The following is a 24,363-nucleotide window of genomic DNA, read 5'->3' on the forward strand; positions in this document are numbered from 1 at the left end:
TATTTTTTTCTGGTTTGTTATTTGACTTTGATGGTATTTGAGATATAGAAACTTACAATTTGTAAGTCTGATTTTGTGATTTTTCCGTTGACACTTTTACTTCAGAATTCTTCTTCCATTGCAAGATGAACGTTCACCTCTATTTCATTTTAGTTGCTTTATGGTTTTATTTTTATGTTTAAATTTTTGAAGGTCATATTTAGACTAGACTGTGAGGTTGGACTCCACATTAATTTCTATCATTTAACCATTATTTGTTTCAGCATCCTTATTTAACAGTCGTTTCCCCCTTTGGTCTAAATCTCACATCTATCCTATAACAAAGTTTTACATATGATGGATCTGCTTCTGGACTCTGTTCTCCTATCTCTTACTACAATAATAAGACACTGCTTTAATCATTATAGAGTCTTAGTAACATATAATATCTGATAGGGAGAGTTCCCCTTTATTACTCTCGTTGAAAATTTTGTCAGAACTTTTTTGACTAGTGCATTTATTCTTCCAGACGAAACTTAGAAATCTCACTCTAAAGGTTAGCATGATCTTTGAGGTCTTGACTGTTCCTCCCCCTCCGAACTTGAGCCCCCATTCAATCCGTCTGGTACCCTAGTGCATCCTAACCTGCCTATACTTCATCTACAAACTCAAGAAATAATAATGATGATGGCAGTGAATCCCATTTGCAGTACCTTCAAACTGGGGTTTTAATAAGATGCTAATTTCAGGCTGGTCTTGCAAGGAAAAGAACGTGCAAGCTCTCCCCTTTAAGAGATGTCCCTGTCTTTTCAGAGCGTGGAAGGGGAGCACCATGAGAAAGCGGTGGAACTACTCAAGGCTGCTAAAGACAGCGTCAAGCTGGTGGTACGGTATACCCCCAAAGTCCTGGAAGAAATGGAGGCTCGCTTTGAAAAGCTCCGGACTGCCCGGCGTCGGCAGCAACAACAGTTGCTAATTCAGCAGCAGCAACAGCAGCAGCAGCAGCAACAAACACAGCAAAACCACATGTCATAGGTAAGAGGTACCTTCTTCTACACAAAGGAAATACCTTACACATACAGGTTTGTGTCGGTTTTTAATATAGTTTCTTAGACAGCTGGATTGACGCCATTAGGTTTGACAATGCCTCCTGAAAATCAATCAAGCAAATAAAATAATGATGATCTTAGAAAATGTAAACAAGACAGTTGCTTCCTTTTTGTAATATTTTCTGCAAAGGCAAGCTATTTTGGAAAATAATATACTTGGGAGGGCCAGGTACAGATTATGGGATGCTTTATACAAACCATGAAAATGCATCCTCTGTGCAACCCAGATCACTGGGCACATAGCCACATGACAAGTGTACGGGTTGAATTCCAGCCCCACTCACCCCCTTGGCCAGTTGCGTTTGCACAGTGTACGAACTAAACAACTACATAGTGCTGGTCTTAGGAAGATCCCTTTAGAATACAGGTACAAAGTATTAGAAAACCACTCCTCTCTGAAGAATGAAGTAGACAACTGCCCGTGTGCATGCCCTAAGAGATATGAAATTCTCTATGGGTGTTCACTTAAAATATGACGCTCTTGCCTTTTTTCTAAATTCCACTTTGTGACAAAAATGCTGTCAGGGTTTGCGATATGTTTTTAAGAAAATTCAAGAAAAAATGTTAAGAGTGAGAATCTTTGAAGCGCCTCTATTGTGCGAGGCTCTATTCACGTGTTCTTCCGTATCCTCAGAAAAACCCTTCAAGGTAAGTATCACTAAAACTCCATTTTTTAGATGAATGATATGAGATTGCAATGGCTTTGTGGTGTCCTCACAACCACACTTTCAAGTAGCATAGAATTATTTTCCTTTCTGCTCTTGCAAGCATTTCATCTGCCAACATCAGATATTCTGGAGTTCTATAAATTATCCTCCTATCTTTTGGAAGAGACAGTTAATAGCCCTGCAGACCTCTACACTGTGATGTCTGTAAATGTGATTTTGAAGTGAGGTTCAAATGGCCTTGGAAAATGACATTTGAACATTGGGTGATAGTGGTTTTCAGTCATTCAACGTCAGATTACTATTTGCACAGCCAGAAATATTGGATATGACGTGAGACTCAGTTGTTTGCAACACTCACAATAAGAGAAGCTGCCTAGGGAAGTATAAAGAGTATAGGATTCGTCCTCAGACAGTGCTGAGTAATCAGTCTTTCTTTTTTTTTGCCTGTAAGTGCTGTTGTAGATACCACTTTTTGGTGACTTTATCTAAAATAACCTTCCATTCATTCTAAAAATTACATTTATTCAGCAGTAAATATCTATTTGGTACTGCCATGGGCCAGGCACTGCTCAACGGGCATGAACAAAGAAAACAAAGTCTTTGCTCTCATGGTGCTTACATTCTGGTTGGAGGAGGTAGTTAATATACAGGTAAATGAAAATATCCTATTGGAACCAGTACTTTGCAGAGTTAAAAGGGTGCTTTGATGGAAACTAGCTAGGTGACAACTTTCAATTAGGTGATCAGGGGAGATATCTCAAAGGAGAAGACATTTAAGCTGAGGTTGAGTGACAAGGCGAAAGATAAGAAGAGGAGGAAATAGCCAGTGCATAGCTCTAAGAGAGACTCGTGAGCTATTTGATGTTAGAGGAATAGAAAAAAAGCCAGGATAGTTAGTTAGGAAATAATGAGTGAGGACAGAAGGTAGATGAGGGCCAGGTCACAGAAAGCTTTTTAAACCACTGAGGGAAGTTAGATTTTATTGCAGTGGAAGCCACTAAAGGCTTTAAGTAAGGGAGTGACATCTGATTTATGTTTTTAAAAAGATTACTCTGGCTGTTCTGAGGAAAATAGATTATTGCAAGGTGAGAGTGAGAACAGACTAATTACAAGGCTATTAGATAGTAGTCCAGGCAAGAGATATGGTGGCTGGCCCAGGATGATAGGGTTGCATCTGGAACAAGTCATTTTGTCCACATCCTTCTCTTGTATCCATTCCAAATGTACAGGGATTTTGCCTTGGTACTTTAAGAATCCCTTCAAAGCTCTCTTTTCTAATAATAACAATCCATAATTCCTTAGTCAAACATGGAAACTCTTTCCACTAACCCATTTTTTTCTTCTATCCTGAAAAATGCAGACTTGTACCGTTTTTCTAATTGATTTGCCACCCTGGCCCAGAGTAAAATTACTCTAGCGTGTTTTGAAAGAGGTATGTTGCCATTTAGACTTCTGAAGTCTTAACTAAAAGCTTCCACCTTATGCCTATTCAATCTTTGTATCTTTTTATCTTTAGACTATCTTTATATTTCCTGGGCCGTGCACTCAGTTTCTTCTCTCTGTTTCTTCATTAATCACTTCAGAGTTTCTTATTGTCTCATCACCAAATACTAACATTTTTTTTTAAATTTTCAATATGTATTCACTTTTGAGAGAGAGAGAAAGAAAGACCGAGAAAGACTGAGCTTGAGCAGGGAAGGAGCAGAAAGAGGGAGACACAGAATCTGAAGCAGGCTTCAGGCTCACAAGCTGTCAGCACAGAGCCTGGTGTGGGTCAAGCTCACAGACCATAAGATCATAACCAGGGCCAGAGCCAGTGCTTAGCTGACTGAGCCATCCAGGCACCCCAAAGACTAATATTTTCAATAAAAGACTTTTACATATTGTTTTTTTCTTGTACACGATAATGGTGATGTTCTACTTAGTGAACATGAAATTTATATTTATGCCTGCCAAGACAGCACTTCCTCCACACACCATCATGGTCCCTTGAGATGAAACTATAGTGGCCATTTCAAGTACAAGCCAAGTACAACCAAGTCATGTCATGCACAGATTTTATGGTGAATTCAGTCAAAGAGACATACATTAGCTCTTGTTCAACTTTTAATTAATTAGATTTTAAGGATTAAATGGGATTTGTTACACTTCCTACTCATACTATGGCTGCTTTGGGGAGGAAAATTGAAACTAACTTGACCAACTGACTTTGAACAGATCTCTGATTTTTTTTTGAAGTTGGACAAGTCAAGCAAAGACCAGGTAAAGCAACATACTTGTCAGATACTTATTGTTTATCAAGTGAAATACAATTCCTGTTCTCTAAATTAGGAATTGTTTAAATCTAAAATGGTATATGTTATGAAGTAACTAGTCATGGTAAGTGGTGCGTACAAATGGAAAATAGGTTGAATGCAAGTGGTATGTGGAGAATGTCTGTTATGCCCATTTTAAATTTTAAACTCACTTGAAATAAAACTCAGTTGTTTTCTTCCCCTAACTCTTATGTTTGATAGTCAGGAAGAGTAGATTACTTTTTCTAAAAGATAATAGATATGTTCTCACTACAACTGTATCACAGAAACCAAAACAGAGAATAGGCATATAGATATTTTTGCCCTATACCCACTTTCTTGACAAAGAGGGTTACATTTATTCAGCTTGCATCTCATTTTTTAAAGCATGCATTTGTATATATCCATTTTTCACCCAGACTCTCAATAAAAGGGGGAAAGAAGAGTAATTCTTCTTGCGTTGTCTCAGAAAAAACTCTGAAGAAGTCAAGACTTAAAAGATTGCCAAATGCCTCTGCCCTCCTGTTGCTTGGTTGAGGGTGGAGAATTCATGGAATCTGAAATCAGGCTGGACTTTAACGTATTTACAAAGTAGCTGGGGTTTGCCAGTGGCCTCACCAACTGTCAGGCCCCCACTTCCCTTACTTTGTCCCCTACTGACTGTTCTATATCCTCGGCCATCACTGCCAGAGCCGCCATCTTGGTGCTCCGATCCAGGGAACCACTGCAGAAGTGAAAAAACCAGCCTCCAAGGACACCTCTGATAAAATTGAATCCAAGGAACCCAGAATGACCAAGTAGAAAAGTGGAATAATAAAAATAATAATCATAGTGCTGGATAACATTTAGTAAGCAATTAGGGTGTGCCAAGAACTCTTCCAAGTGCTTCGTATATGTTAAAATACTTAATTTCACAACAGTTCTATAGGTATTAGGTAGTATCTTAAATCTCATTTTAAAGAAAGAAACTGAGGCATGTAGGATTTTTTTTAAACCAACCACATTTCACAGCTAGTAAGTAATAGGGCCATGATTCAAACCCAGAAACATAGGTTCCAAAGCCTCTTTCTCTTAACCACTGTGCTATTCTGCCTCTTTCTTCAATGGCATTTGCACTTACATCTCCCACCCCTCCTCACAGACATGTCCACATATGCTTTCCAGGGATTCATGTTCATCCTACTTAGAGTTGGAGTTATCCAGTTCACCTTTACCACTTATCCCATACCTCAAAGTACTTTATCACTTCGGTTTTATTAATTTCTTACTGCTGCCCTAAAAAATTATCACAAGTTTGGTGGCTTCAAAGAGCATAAATGTATTGTCTTATAATTCTGTAAGACCAAAGGCCAGCACAGTCTCCCTGGGCTTTAGAGGGCTCCAGGGGAAATTCATTTCCTTGCCTTTTCCTGTTTCTAGAGGCTCTCCACATTTCTGGCCTCATGGACCCTTCTCCTTCTTCAAAACCAGCAAAGGTGATTAAACCCTAACATGGCATTGCTCTAACTTCTGCTTCCTCATCACACCCCCTCCCCAGGCTCCTTTTTCCCTCTCCATCTTCCACTTTTAATTATATTAATTATAGATCCCACTTGGATAATCCAGGATAATATCCATATTTTAACATCAGCTGTTTAGCAACCTTAATTCCATCTACACCTTTAATTTTCCCTTAGCACAGAATCTACTAGGTATTAGGACGTGGCTATATTTGGGATCCATTATTCTGCCTACCACAATGACTCAGTTAAAAGTTAGCAAAGCAGGGGCACCTGGGTGGCACAGTCAGCTAAACATTCAACTCTTGATTTCGGCTCAGGTCATGATCTCATATTTTGTGGAATTGAGCCCCGCAGAGCCTGGTTGAGACTCTCTGTCTCCCTCTCTCTGTGCCCCTCTCCCAGTCACTCACATGTGCGCTTCGCACTCTCTCTCTCTCTCTCTCTCTCTCTCTGTCTCTAAATAAATAAATAAACATTAAATAAAATTAGCAAAGCTGTTTGATCAATAAAATTTACATTAATATGGGGGGAAGCTTTTATTTGAAAACATACAAAGAATTACTAATCTGTTGAATTACAAATCAAGGGAATAAGAGAAATAATGAGAACATTTGGTGCAGATGGTCCTTCCCAGTGGGTATTGCAGTGACCCACATTTTGGAAGCCCAATCATCTCTCAACTGGTGGCATTTCCCTCAGTCCTACCGCCTCCCCTGGATAGATGAAAAGATCCAAGGCTCTTACTAAAATTCACCTCTTCTAAGTCCCATTTCCTTCGGAGATGTAACTATATTAAATTAATTCATGAAAAATCCACTTGGTAATTAGGGGACTTGTAGAAGGTTATTCAATATAGGACTCAGTAAAATAGTCTGTTAAGTAAGAAAAAATATGTAAAACTCATAATAAAATATGTGGCAGTGTGTGAGCACCCAGTAGTCATAGGGTAGTAGAATTACGGCAGTAAAATGCCAATAACAGATAATGCTTGTATGTAATATCTTTGTAGGTGACCCCTGCAGTAGCACGATGGCCTTATGCATGGCTTTCAGGCCGCTCTGTTGTCCCGAGCCGCTTTCAGGCACATCTCTAGAAGGCATGCTGGCTGGAGGGTATTGGTGCAAAGCAGGCAGAGTGTAAGGCCGGCCACAGTTTATAAAACTCTGTTTTGTATATGATGCTTAGCATTCATTGACATAAAAATATCTGCAGCCTTGAAAAACAAAAATTGGAAACCACTGTTCTCTCTGAGAGGAATGATTCTGTAATCATTCCCTCTTCCATAATGATGAAAGAAGGACTGGTCATGGGGGAGTGTTGAGGGAGGCTGTCCCTGCAGGTCTGACCATATGGACAGCTGCCTACTGGTTTCTACCTGGTGTGAGGCTTGACCTTGCCGCATACGCATAAGAAACGGGCCGGATACCTGCTTCACAGAAGGGATACGGTGCTCCCAGCCTATCAAAGAGAGACTTTGTTGGCTGCACCTCAGCACCTCACTAAGAGCACTACTAATTGCCCCAAGAACCACACTGTGAAGGTTTTCTATCCTCTGCCTTCATGAAGAAAACTAGAGTCATCTGGAATTGGGAGGAAGAAATGTTTTACATTTGAAATGTTTCCAAACTGGTGTTCTGTCTTTCGTTTTAGGGGATAACTGTGTCTTTTCCATCCTTATTTGATAATTACTTCCTTTGCAAACATCAAACCATTTTTTTTCATATGTGGAAGATTGTGCGTGAGTGATAGGGCCTAAAATAATCCTTGCTGTTCTCCCATAGCACATGCTCTTTTGATATTTTTAGCATATTGTTGTTGACAAATGAATACTAATCACTGATTTTCCTTCACTCTTTCCCCTCCTTTCAGGTCCTTAAAGAGAAGCTACTTGATCAAACATCCGATAGTCACAAATTTGAAACCGTGCTTAACAATCCCAGCACATAGTAAAAGGAAAAGACAACATTGATAATTATAGCTGCCAAGAAGCTGTGACCACGTGGTGTATAAATTCCTTACCAAGGCGACTTGACACCGTCTTCGGGGCTGAATCCCCACTGCTCCCACGCTCTTTACACACACAGACCTTCCATGCGCTGCAGTGGGAATTCTCAGTGTTTAAAGGGAGTCTTCAGACTGAAATAGTACAAGAAGAATAAAGTCCATGACTTTCAGATAAATCACCGGGCCAAGATTAAGCGAATCTTTGTTCTATAGCTTTTCCAGAGATTAACAAATCCCTCATTAGGATATAGTTTAAACTGCATCAGTTCAAGGTTGTCATCACTTAAAAGAAACCTACTCATTGCCCCGTACCCTGACCTCTTCCACATCCATATTGCTGAGTTGTCTGAATTAGAATTCCAGTTAATTGCAAATTCAACCTTTATTCCCCTTATGCTATATTTATACTCTATTCAGGTTCCAGAAGCAATTGGCTTTATATTTTCTGTTTTCATGAATTTTGTTATGCATTAATGGAGAGGGATGATTTTAGCTCAACTTTTGGTTTGCTAGAGGCAAAGATAGAAAACTCTAGTACTGTATATTTTTTTAATTTAAGTATCACTTGTATCTATGATTATTAATTCTAACAGAATATAACATGTATTTATTCCACAAAATATATATTATCAGAATGTATTTGTTACAAACTGAGGTCTTTTCTTACCAAATGTTATGAATCTGGTAAGAGAATACTAGCAAAGGACCTAGCTTCATGAATGGATCCTCCTATGATATTTACATATAACCTTGCTCTCAATATTTTTTTGTTAAGTTTCATATTTTTTGATTGATAAACTGGGGAAATCTGAACTCTTTCTATCTACACTGGTATGTTGTCATAGAAATTTATTTAAGATTTTAAAGCGTAAGGCTTTACAAAACTCAATTATGATATATGTTCGTATATATACAAACATATGTGTCACACTGTTTAGATCAGTTTCCCCAAAGACAAAGTGGATGTTTTGGGCAATCTAAGATCAAAAGTAGTATTCCTCTTAAAATAAGGCATATGTAAATGGGGATATTGATTTTGTGAATGAAAAATTGCTGCTCCTTCTAGAGGAAAAAGATACCTAATTCATTACACACATTCATATAGGAAAGTTGACAATGAGATATCATTTCTAAGAAAGTATCATGTGCTGGAAAATGATCTGCTAAGAGCTACCTATACAGATCATCACCTTTGACTTATGGTAAATCCTAGCACATAAGTCTGATTTTACTCATTGGAATGAATAGAAAGCAATAATTATTCGAGCACTTAAATACCTTGGGCACCAAAATGTACCTGAAAAAAGAATAAATGTTCAGTTGAAACATCCTAGATAGATGACTGAAACTGAGGCAAATATTTGAATGTTTCTTTTTCTCAAATGCAGAAACCGAATCTCCAACATAAACAAATTTTACATTTCAGATAGCCCCCCAAATTAGAAATTTATGGGTCTTACTTCAGGAGCTATTTCTTGAAAAACAAAAAACAAAAAACAACCAATCAGAACTCCCCAGCACATTTTATTTTGCCCCATCAAAGGGTATTATTATCAAGGCCAAGTTCTGCCTACTCTTCACGGTACATCACCCAACAGAGAACAAAGAGCAAGGAAGCTAGGAGTTAAACCAGATTCAACAACAATCCTGAAAACATATCATTTTTTATGAGAGAGAAATGAGGGGGGGAGGGGAGGGCGAGGGGGAGGACCCTGAATGTTATGTAAAATAGGTTTACAAAAGGGATAAGCATGTCTTAAGGGAGTGAATGGAGACTGTGAGTATTATTCAGTTTGAAAGAGGTAGTTCTCATTTTTATAAGAAAAATTTAATAAAACATATATTTTAGTTATCATTTAACAAAGAAATATTAAAGCTATTCAGGCAATGCCACAGATTCTCATAAAGGGAAATCTTTGCACCCTTGTCATGAGAAAATGGTCATTTCAACACATTTCAATGCCTTGTATAAATTTGGAGCTGACGATAGGTTTTCATTTAGCCATAAGTGTATGGTTGATATTAAATTGTCATGTGTTTTCACATCAATATAAATATCATCATGGTGTTACAGAAGCAGCTAGCAAATGAGCAGATACCTTACATTTGTGTTTTCTAGATGTCTTTGTATGTTATGCTTCATTTGCATAATGTTAAATGCTAATAAATGTATGCCAAGTCCTTTATCAAAGTGAAGGGGAAATCCATCACAACTAAGGCATCTAAAGACAGATTGCCTGTCACAGTGGTCCTACATACAAATGATAAAATGACCGGTCTTTTTTTTTTTCCAGTAAAATCTGGCTATTGAAATATAAACCTTCCCTTAAAGTTTTAATCAAAAGTAGCCCTCCCTAAGACTTAGAGTGGCCCTTTTGTAGTTCTCTAAGGTTCACTGAAGCCAGAGGGAAAGGGGAAAAAAATCACCACAACTTGTACTAATGTTCTTTACTATTAATGATCGCGGTAGAGCTACTGACGTGTCCAAAGTCATATTAAAGACATACCAGGTTGCTGTTACATGAAGCTCAATCTTCAATATAATAAATAAATTAGATATTCAAAGTTAGGGGGAAATTTTAGTATGACTATTCCTTCATGATCCTGGTAAATTTTAGTTCTTTCCCCTGGTCAGATTGGTGGCCAGATTTTTCTAAACTCTTTCCTGCTGTGATTTTGAAGGCCGGTATGCAGGGCATACTTTAGTTAAAAAAAAACCTGAACCTTTTCATTTGGGGCATTTACATTTTGATTCTGTTGCCATTTGAAATAGAATTTCCACATGGAGATAATGAGCTTAAATTACAATTGACTTTGGAAAGAATAACAGACTTTTGTGCTTCCTCAATCATGTAATCAATAGGGAATTCTCTTGTTATGTGAACCGCCACTATCTTTTAAGACAATGCTAAGATCTAAATGCAAAATCTAGCTTTCAGGGGCTTTTTAAGAATTCAAGGCTGTCTCTGAAGAACTTGGCTAGAGACCGATTACATCAATTTACAAATGCACTTCTCAACCGTGACAAATCAGACTGATCTCAGTTCATTTTTCTCAGCTGTGCCTATTGGATTCCAAGTCGTTGGGATATTTTGTCTACATTATTTTAAACATTTATAGATGTTTGTGAATGTGTGAATAATGCCCGAGTTTCTCATCTCTTAGCTAGTTTGTGTTTATTATACAGACAGCCTGCTAAAAGACCAGCTTTAGATAACATTGTGAAGTAGAAATCAATGATCTGAAGATTAAGGAAGCCAACATTAGGCAGTATCTCCCCCCAAATGGGACAGCCCTACCCATTTCATCTCTCTCTGGATCATAAACTCCAGGAGAGAAAGGACTGTGCCTGCTTTGTGAACTGTCATACCTCTGGTATCTGGTATGATGCTTGGCACACAATAGGTGCTCAGCTGGTGTTTGTTGAATGAATAAACAATTGGATAGGTTGATAGACAAATGTTGCTTTCAGATCATCTGGAAAAGTTCACCAATTTACAAGAATTGGCACTGTAATTTCTGAATTTCATAGAACCAGATTAACTCTTTTCATAAATAAATGCTTTTCAGATATATGTATTTGGAATCAATTACTTCAAAAGCTTCAAGGATTTGAAGGCAGTTAGATAAGGGACAGTGTCTGGGAAGTAAGCCATTTTAACAATGAATAGAGCTCAACCTTTCTAGTTCTTTATGAAAGCTCCCTCAGTTATTTTGCAAGGGGGATTAAAACATAAAACACCATTTATGAATTTCATAAAATATTGTTTTAATTTTTAAAAAGGAAGAGAAGTCATGTCATCAAGCACATTATTAATATCTCTTCCAATATTTATTAATAGCATTTATCTAAGGAGTACCTATTAACTGAGGCACATCTCTAAATCTTCTGCTTTCAAAAGATCACTTCTTTCCTATTGGATTTCTAAATGTACCACAGTTAAAGGTCAATCGCATACCTATTAAGACTTGTGTTTATTCATTTAACAAATATTTATTGTGCACCTAGTACATGCTAGGTTTTAGAAATGTAAAGGCAAACAAGACAGACCTAGTGCCCTCCTGGAGCTTACTATGAGGAACTCCTCAACGCTTACTCTGGTAGAGTTTATTTTCCATCTGGTCCCTCTTCACAGCAGACAGAAGAAACAAAATCCATGCAAGAACCCCCTGCACACATTTAAGTAAGCTTGCTTTTCAAACTACTTCTCTCAAAACTACTGCTCAGTTTGTCCATACACCGTAGTTAGACCCCTGCAAGGTAGGTAAGTCATAATTTATTCATAACTAACACCTATTGAACTCTCACTAGGTTCTACTGTGCTTGATACTTTCCATAGACTGTATCATTGAATACCTTCAACAACTCTAGTAGGTTTCATTTTATAGACAAGAAAACTGAAGCACAGATAGGTGACTTGCCCAAGGTCACACAGCTAGCAGGTGAAATGGGGATTTGAACCCATGCAGTGTAACACAAGAGTTCATGTGTTGAATCATTATCTGTAGTTTGGGGGACACCATTACATTAAATATATGAGTCATTAATATAAATGTGTTACTGTATATAAAAGTACTTTGAAGTTGTAAAGTAGTATACAAAAACAGTAGTGAAGTTATTACAGTCAACAGACCACATCAGTGGCAGAAGCAGACTAAGAACTCAGTCTTATGTTACAACTTACTCTTGTGAAGAACACTTCAAGCCAGGGACATGGATAAAGTACAGATCCAGGAAACATCTGACATGTGATAAATATGTCAATGACTTTTCAGAATTATTTGTTAGCCACTGTGTCTATTTGGTGCTACAAGAAACAAAAATCCCTTGCTGTAAGGGCTTATAATAAATACACAGTGTGGAGCTGAACCAAGGATATTTCACATTTATGGGAACAGATCGGGCAGTAGTACTATTTTCTCACCGTTGCATGTGATTGCGTCTTTCCAATTGTTTTCATTATTTTTCTGGAAGAGCTGCAAAATTTTGCAGTGGTTTAACCTGACCAAAGTGGTATTATGCTGCTGGGAAGTAAAAGTATTAGACACTAGACTGGAAGTGTTGTCTTTATTATCAGATGACTTTTAAGTTCATTTAAAACATGGATATTGAGGGTCACCTTGGTGACTCAGTCGGCTGAACGTCCAACTTCAGCTCAGGTCATGATCCCGCGGTTTGGGAGTTCGGGTCCCGAGTCGGGCTCTGTGCTGACCGCTTAGAGCCTGGAGCCTGCTTCTGATTCTGTGTCTCCCCCTCTCTCTGCCCCTCCCCCACATATGTTCTGTCTCTCTCTGTCTCTCAATAACAAATAAATGTTAAAAATTTTTTTAAAAACCCACGGATATTGAAAGATATTTAGATACTGATGGTGCCTGAATATTTGGACACCAAGTTCCTTGTCCTTCTTCATTCCCACCATACAGTGAGTATGATTTTGGAAATAAGGTATTTGAATTTTCCCACTGGGGCATTATGTACAAAGCTAAACATTTGTAAAATGTTAATTATTTTGAAGGGGCTAATTACTTGGTATTAAGGAAGAATAACGATATAACAAAAGTTTTCTTAAGAAGGCTCCTTGCTGCCCCCAATAGGAATCAGCACTTAAGATGTACAACGTGCCTTCACACTATCAAAGGGTAGGTTCTAAAGCCAGAAGGAAAGGCAGAAACTGAGATTAGCCTAATGTTAGAACCACAATCAGATGGATGTGACCACATTTCCAGAAGCTAACAGGAGCTGACACCTTCTGTGGGGATAGTGAACACCTGCTACTATCTGATTCACTTAAAGAGGGATCCCACACACAACTTAGGTCTGTTCTCTCCCTGCCCCTCCTAGTCAAACGGCACGTTGTACATCTTAAGTGCTGATGTTATTCTTCCTTAATACCAAGTAATTAGCCCCTTCAAAATAATTAACATTTTACAAATGTTTAGCTTTCCACATAATACCCCAGTGGGAAAATTCAAATACCTTATTTCCAAAATCATCCTTGTTACCATCTCCCTACCTGCTCTTTGTCACCTTTATTTTTACTGATATCTCCATTCGCTGTACAATTATTGTCCTCTTCGTCACTTACTATTCATATCAATTCTTAGACATTTTAGATTTCACCTTGGCAAAGTCTCTTGAAACTCTCTTACCCATTCTGTTTATTCCCACCTCCGCATAGAACCTTAGTGTTTTTCTCCCATGACTTTTGTGAGCATTTAACTATTGTCACAACATGTCTCCCCAAATTTCCCTATATATCCATGCTAGATTACCTTCTCTATTCCTTTGTTCAAAATCCTCTGACATGTCCCCAATTACATATACACACAAAATCAGATTCTTAGTCTAAGCCAGAACACTTAGTATGGTGTTGGAGAAGGAAGATTAGAACCCACAAGTATGAAATGTAGAATATGACATGTGATAATATTGAAATCTGGTGTATGGACTTGGAAAATAGAAGTCATGGGGTTTTATGACACTGAAAAATTACAAGTTCTCTTTCAAGGTGAAACTAAATGCAAAAAGAGACTAGAAGTATTATATAGTGAAGATATCAAGATTCCATCGAAAAATGACCCACAAATTTTGAAGTATTTGCCTGAGGGGTGTGTGTGTGTGTGTGTGTGTGTGTGTGTGTGTGTGTGTGTGGATGCATAGGCCACCATGCTAACAGTAGGGAGAGGTATAGGTTGAGATATATTTCCAAACTGTATGTGATGAGTGTATTTCCCTACCGATGGCCCCGCATTTTTAGCCATCTTGCTCTATCTTGCAGTCCAAGTTGACTACTACCTATTCCTGGAAACTACCCCAAACTTTCTTTCCCCTAGCTTTTGGTTATTTCTGAAATGTTTCTGTCTTTCTTGTGTCTGTGTCTAAAAAAATTGTTCAATTTCAAGGCTCATTTCAAATGGCCCCTCTTCTAAGAAGCTTCTTCTTATTTTTCCACCCAGATGTCACCTACCCCATCAACTACATTGTGGCATTTACACCATCCTTCAGCTCTTTTCTTAGCTTCTCTTATAGTATACCTATTTGTGTCTTTAGCACCCTAATGTGCCCCACAGTTAGTAATTATGTATAGAGTGGGTGTTAATATTTCTTAAAAGGAATTACCTTTCACTTGTCAACTTCACAGAGTGGCTTCTGCATTATTTTGGGGTCTCAGTGTTCTGTAGCTCACCCATGAAATTCATCTGAATTGAGAAGTCAACCCCAGACACTTTTTAAAAAAGAATAAAACTGCTAATTACTGAGCATTTTTATTAAAAAGAAAAGAAAAGGGAAAGAAACATAGTGTTAATTCTTATCACTTATTTCCTACGTTTTTCTGATCTGACTTTTGCTCTTGGGATGAATGTGAAAATTGATGTAAATATTTTAGATATCACCACCCTTCCTACACACATACACATACACAATGGCTTTACCACTGATTTATTACCACATGTGTATTTGTTACATATTTCATGGGAAAAAATGGTAAAGGGTAAAATTAGGTTTTGAGTCAGGAACCGAACAAACAAGATGGGCACCATAATACCACTTCTGAACTCCAGTCCTATATTGATGGTCCTGCCTATCTGCTCTTCATTAGAATATAAGCCTATCTACTTGTTATTAGTGTTCTCCCTCCCAAAGCCCCCAGGCCATACATCAGCAAGGGGGTTTTGGGAGACTAAATATGTTGTTTTGACTGCTTTAGCTCATATAGGATAATAAAAGTTAATAGAAATCAAAGCATTTCTCCAGCCCTACTCACACATTGTATTCTTTTGTATGGACCACAAAGTTTTATCTGAGTATGACATTTATTTAACAAAACTATTTACCACTTAATTTAGACATGATACTAATTTATTTCTCCCCACAGGATAGAAACATAGTATCTTAAAGGAAAATTCCCACACATAGATTAAGACCTGCACTTTTTTTTATTCTTTACGTTAGAATGATTACAAACAGAACGCCAAGAAATAGCCTACATTAACACAAGATAGTTTCAAAGAGTTTAAGTGCTGCTTATCTAACAAATTTCCAGTGGGCTTTTTCGCCATTAACTGCACTGTAACTCAACAGGCTATAAGTCTGGGAGGCTGACTGGCAACCATGGAAGGAGACCCATAAAGGGTCCATATCTGGATTTTTTGTAACACAGCTTCCCAGCATCTTATCCTGAACTTTACAGATCCAGGCTTATTTATTTATTTATTTATTTATTTATTTAGAAACTCAGGGATTGTCTTCATTAATACCTGTTTTCTCAAAGTAATCTTTAAAAGCAACCCCTTTAGTTTTTAGAAGTGCCCCAAATTAGGCAACACATTAGGTGATGAAGCTCTAGGATGATGGTTCATATTAGCCCTCCTCAACTCACAAGATGATTATAAGGATTCTTTCTTGTTACAAGTTATCAAAACACAACCCAATAGAGTTTGAGTAAAAAAGAGAATGAACCAACTCCAAAGCCGACCAGATTCATAATCTCAATGTTGATCGCTTTCTCATTTCTTCATACCCCTTTCTCCCTTCCTCAGCTTGCTTCTCTCTCTTCTTTTTGGCCCTTTTTTTCCCTGCTGCACTCAGTTCCTCTCCCTTATCTGTTCCTCTCCTAATCCTGGGCAGCACCATGGCTATATCCTTGTAGCTCTTAATCTAAAAGGGACACTAGACTCTTCTTCAGAGTCTACATTGTACACACAGACTCTGAATGGCCTGCTTGGTCCTCTTGAGTCAAATCACCATGGGAAAAAGGGGCATGGGGGGATCGGCCTGGCTCACGTCCTCATGTCTACTGAGTGAGTGCTTGCTTATTAGCTGTAGAAAAAGCGATATGAGTAGCATACAAACACTTCTACTATAAGGCAAGCTAATAGAAGAATGACAAAGGGGACATAATATAAAAGTGAAGGTTCAATTACAGGCGAAAGAAGACATTGCCTGAAGAAATTAAAAAATGTCTTCTTGGAAGAATGCCAATTGAAATGAATGTTAAAAGTTAAGGGGGATTTGATGGGTGTGGAAGGAATCTGGAATGGCATTTGAGACAGCCACCAACTGGAGGTGGAGCATTCCCCACATCTTGGGCTTAGAATAGCAACCTTTTATTTAGTTCTTAATTTTGTTTTTTTTTAATAGTTTATTGTCAGATTGGTTTCCATACAACACCCAGTGCTCTTCCCCACAAGTGCCCTCCTCCATCACTACCACCTCTTTCCCCCACCCCCACCCCCTTACCTTTCAACCCTCGGTTCATTTTCAGTATTTAATAGTCTCTCAACTTTTGCATTCCTCTCTCTCCCCAGCTCTCTTTCCCTCTTCCCCTCCCTCAGGTCCTCCATTAGGTTTCTCCTGTTCTCCTGTTAGACCTATGAGTGCAAACATATGGTATCTGTCCTTCTCTGCCTGACTTATTTCGCTTAGCATGACACCCTCAAGGTCCATCCACTTTCCTACAAATGGCCATATATCATTCTTTCTCATTGCAATGTAATACTCCATCATGTATATATAACACATCTCCTTGATCCACTCATCAGGTGATGGACATTTAGGCTCTTTCCATGTTTTGGCTATTGTTGACACTGCTGCTATGAACATTGGGGTATATGTGCTCCTATGCATCAGCATTTCTGTATCCCTTGGGTAAATCCCTAGCAGTGCTATTGCTGGGTCATAAGGGAGTTCTATTGATGGTTTTTAATTTTGAAGCCCACCACTTTAGGCTGGGCTCAGAGACTGTTTTTTGGGGGGTGGCTGGTTGGACTTCCTCACGTGTCCATAGTCAGTTGCACATCAGCTGAGCGACTTAGCTGACTAGGATTGACTGACTTCTAACTGAGGTACCTCAGCAATCCTCCATGCCAGCAGGCTAGAATGGCCTTGTCCTCTTGACAAAAGAAAGATTGAAGAGAGCATAGAAGTTGACAAAGCCTTTTGAGAATTTGGCTCAGACCAACACAATGTCACTTCTACCACATTCTGTTGATGAAAACAAGTCACAGGACCAGCCTAGACTCAAGGAATGGGGAAAGAGTCTCTACCTTATGATGGGAGAAGTCCAATGCAAAGGGCATGAATACCTAGAAGGACATAAAATTGAGCCATTTTTAAGTCAGTCTGCAACAATGTTTTTACTAAAATAAGTTGGTTGGAAAAGCATCAGGGAGGCAAAGGTATAGTTACCAACTAACATTTATTAACATTTATTCAAAGCTTCTGTGTGCCAGGCACTGCTCTAAGAAGTTAACATATATTGACACATTCTAAATCTTACAACATCTTTCATTTCAGAGAAATAGGCTACCTGCATATGGAAGTCTAGATGTAGCTTATTATTAGGCTTATATTAGGCCTAATAATATTAGGAAACATACTTGAGTCCAGGGCCAGGGATTCCCTATTGTCCCTCATCAGAAGTCAGATTTCTCTGCATAATTAGGTTCCCAGCTGCCTATGTAGAATATGACAGCTAATAAGATGATGTATTATGTCAAGGATCTCCAAAGAAAAACAGAACCAGTGAGAGAGAGAATTTATTATAGGAATTGGCTCCTGTTACATGTTACTATGGAGGCCAAGAAGTCCCACAATCTGCCATCTGCAAACTAGAGAAACAGGAGAGCTGGTGGTGTAATTCAGCCTGAGTCTGAAGGTTTCAAGGCCTCCTGAGAACATGAGTGCCTGTGTCCAAAGGCAGGAAAAGATGGATGGATATCCCAGTCCCAGCAAGAGAGCAAATCCATCCTTCCTCTGCCTTTTTGTTCTATTCAGGCCCTTAATGGAGTGAGTGATGTTCACTTGCAGTGATGAGAGTGGTCTTTACTCAGTCTACTGATTTGTATGCTAATCCTTTCCAGAAACATTTTCACAGACACTCCCAGAAATAATATTTTTCTAGCTCTCTGAACATTTCTTATCTCGGTCATGATGACACATAAAATTAATTATTACAGATGATACCAACCTCTTCCTCTAAACAGAATGCAATCTACTGAGGCAGATGTATAGATGTTGAGAGAATTTTTTTCCATTGCTCATAATTATGGCTAAGGTTTGAAGCTGAAATCAGAATTTACCAAACATTACCATAATATAAATACAGCTTCAGATTTTCTAACAGTAGTAGTAGTAGAATTGGCTCCCTTCACTTTAACCCCTACCCCATCACCAAAAATCACAGCAGAGGGGGGGGAGGGGGAGGGAGGGGGAAGGAGAGGGAGAAAGAGAAAGATATATAGAATACAATATTTTTTAGAGAGAAAGTTTTCTATCTCTGCCTCCACTCCCATCCTGCTCAAGCCATGTGAGAGAGAGGAACTTCAGGACAATCTCCCACAGAAATGGAAGGGCAACTATCGGAAACATCACTGAGAACTCATTCCCTTGCTGAATGATTGCTGAGCAGTGGATATCCATAGTTCCCCATGGCGCTGTTGCTTCTGTGGCTGAGTGCAATGGGAAGGTTCTCAGGAAAGCTTTGAGATGTGTTGCTTGGGTGTGGGGGTACACATGGACAATGATGCCAAAGACAGGTGAGCCTCCTCTAGGCCCTGCCTAGCGAGGCTTGAAGGAAATGTGGTGGGAAGAAGATAGGGACAAATCTGTGCCTCATTGCAGTACCCTGTGGCCCTCAGGGTACACAGATGAGGGTCTCAGCAGTGCCACTGAGTCTATGTGATGAAGTATAGAACTTAGAGGAGGGCCTTGAATGAACTTGGATGTTACATCAAGTTGTTATATAAGCTTCTAAATGTTTATTCTCACTTACTTTGTCTCTCCCCAGTAGTAAATCATTCGTGGGCCAGAAAGAGTCCATGAACACACTTTGACCATGAAAGAGATATTTTGCCAGAATATGTCACTTTGGCATGAGGATTATTTTGAGCTCAAAGCAATCAAGAGCAAACAGACTCAAGAAAAACTTTAACCTTTCCCTTAATTCTCTAAAAAAATTTAAATAAGGGGCCTGGCCCAGTAAGAGACCTATTATGAGATAAGTTTCTATCTGAAAGACCTGTCTGTAAGGCAGGGCAAACATCTAATTCCTAAACTAAACATCTGCTCCTCTTCTTATTGCCTTGTGAATTATTCTCTTCCCCTTTGAGGGCCCCTATCCCGTTCCATAGCTCTGGACGGCATATACACCTCAATTGCCTGACTTGCCCTGGAGTCTTATATACATTTGGGGTTCCTGTATGGATTAAATGAAACGTGTTTTTCCCCGATTAATCTGTCATTTGTCAATTTAATTATTACACCAACCAAAAAAACCTAGAAGGAAAGAAGGAAAAATTTTCCACCCCTACAAATAGTACATTCTGCAGAAGAACTTTGTATCAAATATAACCACTGCAGTTTTAAATAGAACCAAGACTTCATTTCAATAGACAAAAGCAACCAGAAAGTAGTGCAATCTGCCCAAGATAGTATCAAATAAGATTGAAAGGAGGAATTCAAAAACACATTGCTGAGAACAAAAAATTAAAAAACAAACAAATATCATGTGTACCACAGGCTATAAAGATTTTTCAATAAATTCATGAACATATAATTCTGTTACAGTCCAATTTTTAAAAATGTTTATTTATTTTTGACAGAGTGAGAAACAGAGCATAAGTAAGGGAGAGGCACAGAGAGAGGGAGACACAGAATCCTAAGCAGGCTCCAGGCTCTGACCTATCAGCACAGAGCTTGACGCGGGGCTTGAACCCACAAACCATGAGATCATGACGTGAGCCAAAGTCAGATGCTTACCCGACTGAGCCACCCTGTTACATTCTAATTTTAAATTTATTTACTTTTTGTGAATGCTGGCATTTGAAGAAAGTCCAATTACAGCAATGGATCTGCTTTGAAATTTAACCAATCAGAGCAACAGCCCTGTGTGATGTTATGTATAATAAGAAATATTTGGTCTGTTCTTGGCACAGAGCTCCTAAAACCCTTGGAACTTCCTGTGAAGAGAGACGGGGAGGTATCTTTTGTTATGTTAATGAGTGACTTTTGGAAAGTCACTTGGTCACCTAAGGATGTGGGCTGATTGGTGGAGCCAAATACAAGATTAGAGGGTTGAACTTTTCAGACTACCCTACTCTCTCTCAGAAGGGAAGAGAAGCTGGAGATTGAGTTCTGTTACCAATGGCCAATGATGTCATTGATCATGCTGATGTAATGAGGCTTCCATAAAAATCCTAAGAGGCCAGCAGTCTGAGAGCTTTACGGTTGTTGAACACATGAACGGAGATTCAGGTGTTAGACCTTTCTTCCCAGTGTGAGTCACCGAGAATAGAATCCACAAGAAATTGGAGTTGATTGATAGAGTTTTATTTTAGTTTGGCCAAACGGCCCCTGCTGAGCACATGTAAGTTCTCGGAAGAGAGCGCCCCTGAGCAGGAGCTCAGGGTTTTTAGGGGCTTTGGCAAGACAAAATAAGTCATCATTTAGTTAACCAATCATAGTTTACAGCATTCTATAGTGGTCAGTCATATTTTGATACACAAACGTTACTTTTGGTGGGAACCTATCAATTTAAGAGGTTTTTTTTTTTGTCTCAAGAGGGGTTAGAAATGACCAATCATAGTTAGAGGGGAGAGGCGAAGAGATTATACAGAAGCTAGAACTTTTGCAGTTAAAGGGTGAGGTTGCTTAACACAGAGTCTTGAAAAACAAGTTTAGCCATTAGGTTACAATCAATTGTTACACCTTAGGGCTTTCCAGAGCCCAGTTGCTCAACCTTTAATTATTTATCAGGGTTGGAGAGTAAAACAATGCTTGGTATTTTAGGGTCCAGTTTGACCCAAGGGGGTAGGGTCTTACACAAGGGAAGTGGTGTGCTTCAAGAGGGTGTGGAAACTCCATGCTCTGTCCCCACATCTTGCCCTATGCTATTCTTGAGTTATATCCTTTTTATAATAAACCAGTAACCTAGTAAATAAAATGTTTCTCTAACTTCTGTGAACTGCTCTAGCAAATTAATGGAAACTATGGTGGAGGTCATTGGAACCTCCAGTCTATAGATGGTTAGAATATGAACTGCAAGGCACCCAACACAGTGAAGTTCATTGAAGTGTTTCCTGAGTCTAAAATGAAATCTCCTTAGTACTCTTTCTTATCACTTGCTCCCTTTAGATAAAATTTGGTTTAGGTCAGAGCGAAGCATACAAACCTCTCAGAGAAAAATTTGCTTTTCCAGCCTGCTAAAGAAACTGGATAGGCGAATAGACAGAGGCCTGTTTGTCATTTTCTGCTGAGAAAATTTTCAGAAATATACGTTCAGGAAAAAACCAAGCAATTGGATTTACAGCTTCATTTCAAATATACTTTTAGAAAGGGATCACACTCAGCATAGCATTAAGAGATTTGTGTTTCTTGTTTACTTTGGATTGAAATACACCACAGAATAAGGATGTCATTATCATGCCTATACCTTGACTGATATTGAACCAAGAAAGTCGAACACATGTTCCTTTTCCCATAAAACTATGAAGCTGCTATGTAAAAACTCCACAGTCGTGGCTTACCTTTCTCTGGCCAGTGCTTACAAATTGCACCTGTACTTTTTTGTCTTTCAACAAAATATTTCTATATTGAGAGCTATTTCTAATCATGAGAAGCTGGTAAATTCAGTGAGAACTGTCACTTGTTCCAAAATATTGGAGAGGGAGCCCTAGATGAAACTGAGGTTCTTAGGTTATTTGGATTTGTTTTGTCTGTTCTATGACGATGATGGTAAAGACTGGAAGAGTAGCAAATTCAAACGGTGTAGGCTGATCTCTTTCCCAATTAACTACCAGTTCACCCTGAGGATGGAATTAAGAGGTTGACCTTTTACTTAAATATAAACCCACCACCCACACTTTATTTTCAGAGGAAACTGAATCACCATTCGGTGTGTGTATGAGTCTGTGCACGTGCATGCTAAAGAAAAAGGAAAGGAACCAGAGGAAAGCCTCAGTCTTACTACTCCAGTGATTAAAAAACATCTCCTGAACCAGTTTTCCTCTCTCTTCCAGTAATGACTCTTAATCTTGCTTCTCTACTTTTTTGTTTTCTAACAACTGACCTCCCAGACTATAGCTCTGTACACTTGTAATTAAGCAAAGAGAAATTCATAGACATGTTAAGATATACATGTTCTATCATAAAACGACCATTTAAAACTTTCAGTGAAATTAAGAAAACAATGACATAACCTAATGCAGGACCTACCTGCTAATAAAAGGAGAGACAATGAGCTTCCAAATGCAAATTTGAAATATAATTTTTTAATGTGGCCTGGAAATTGACATATGGCTTTCCGGGGCTTGCAAGTGCAATTTCCTATCTGGCCACCAGGTAGCAGACAAAGCCTCTTCAATCACGTAGACTGAAAATGTCAAAAACCTACCACAAAGGGAATGCAATAAAGGCGAAGAAATAAATTGCATTGATAAACACAATGGTTCTTTTGTTTTAAAGATAAAGGATGCCAGAAGGCGTAAGCTAAGACGGAACATCTCACTCATTTTTCATCTCAATATATTTAAAGGGTTGATCAACCATCATTTTGCTGGTTTGAATTGAGGAGACCGTGTCTCCTCTTGCTAAAGGTGAGCGAGTACTGGAGAAGGAAATGTGTGCATATGTATCCTGCTTACTTCCTGAAGTTACGTCACATGTCTAAGGAAAGCAGACATTGTGGTATCACCAGAGTTAACCTGCAGACAGAGCTCTCCTTAGTCCTAGCAAATCTAGCGGAAAGAATACAAGTGAGTTCACAAATTCACTTAGTGTGTACGTACCAGTGAAGAGTTTAGTTTAGTCACTGGCACATTTTAAATTAAATTCCAGGCCATCAACTATCCAAGCCATAAAATCATGGTAAAAATAAAAATTCTTGTTTTCAGGCAAGTTTAAGCAAGTTATTTTTTAATACATAAGATCACCAAGCCATGTACCTTTATTTTTTTTTAATTTTTTAATGTTTTATTTATTTTTGATACAGAGACAGAGCATGAGAGGGGGAAGGGCAGAGAGAGAAGAAGATACAAAACCCGAAGCAGGCTCCAGGCTCTGAGCTAGCTGTCAGCACAGAGCCTGACATTGGGGCTCGAACCCACGAACAGGAGATCTGACCTGAGCTGAAGTCAGAGGCTTAACCGACTGAGCCACCCAGGCGCCCCATGTGCCTTTAATTTAAAGTAATCACTGAATGTTTAAAAACCTCCCCTAATTTAATACTTAAACAGGTACTCTCCCCTGGTTTATTATTTAAACAGGCACTCTCCATAAAATAATCAGTCTTAGAATTGACTTGGAAAATCTGTCTTTGAAATCTGGGAACGCTGATCTTCCCTTCCCAGTTCCTGAACTCTCTTTCACTCTCTAACCCCATCCTCCATCTTCCCTAAGCACCAGTATATACAAGATTGATAAACACCTGTTGTCACAACCTCAGTTCCTATAAAACACAGAGTGACCAGTTTTCAAAGCTACCCTTCTGAGCACCAACTGCAGTTTTATAGAGCTTCAGTACTTAAGCTGAGGGAAGAAGGAACAGAACAAAACTTTAGATGCGGAATGCTGAGTTTAAATCCCAGCCCTGCCCTTCCCAGCAATTCCTTAACTTCTGTGCGATTTCTCTTCCTCTTCTGTAAAGCAGAGTAGTTGTACGACCTGGCTGATGGAGGTGCTTAAGCCTTAATGAGATCATGGGACCGTGGGCCTGACATGTTGCAAACTCTTAATGAGTGTTAGGTACAAGTCTTCATTACAAGGGAGGGGCTTTTTTCCTTTCTTTTTCTCTTTTCTTTCTTTCTTTCT

At 38.7% G+C, this 24,363-nt stretch overlaps 1 protein-coding gene across 1 annotated transcript in view; it reads left to right on the forward strand.

Moving 5' to 3' along the window:
- Positions 1 to 8,369, forward strand: part of LIN7A (lin-7 homolog A, crumbs cell polarity complex component) — a 120,904-nt gene extending 112,535 nt beyond the window's left edge. The window contains exons 5-6 of the mRNA XM_029954548.1: positions 793 to 1,014; positions 7,422 to 8,369. Of these exons, the coding sequence (XP_029810408.1) occupies positions 793 to 1,014 (222 nt within the window). The 3' untranslated portion in view covers positions 7,422 to 8,369. The remainder of the gene's footprint in view (positions 1 to 792; positions 1,015 to 7,421) is intronic.
- The last annotated feature ends 15,994 nt before the right edge of the window (positions 8,370 to 24,363 follow it).

Source organism: Suricata suricatta, chromosome 10 (assembly GCF_006229205.1).
Source record: "Suricata suricatta isolate VVHF042 chromosome 10, meerkat_22Aug2017_6uvM2_HiC, whole genome shotgun sequence".
Taxonomy (NCBI): domain Eukaryota; kingdom Metazoa; phylum Chordata; class Mammalia; order Carnivora; family Herpestidae; genus Suricata; species Suricata suricatta.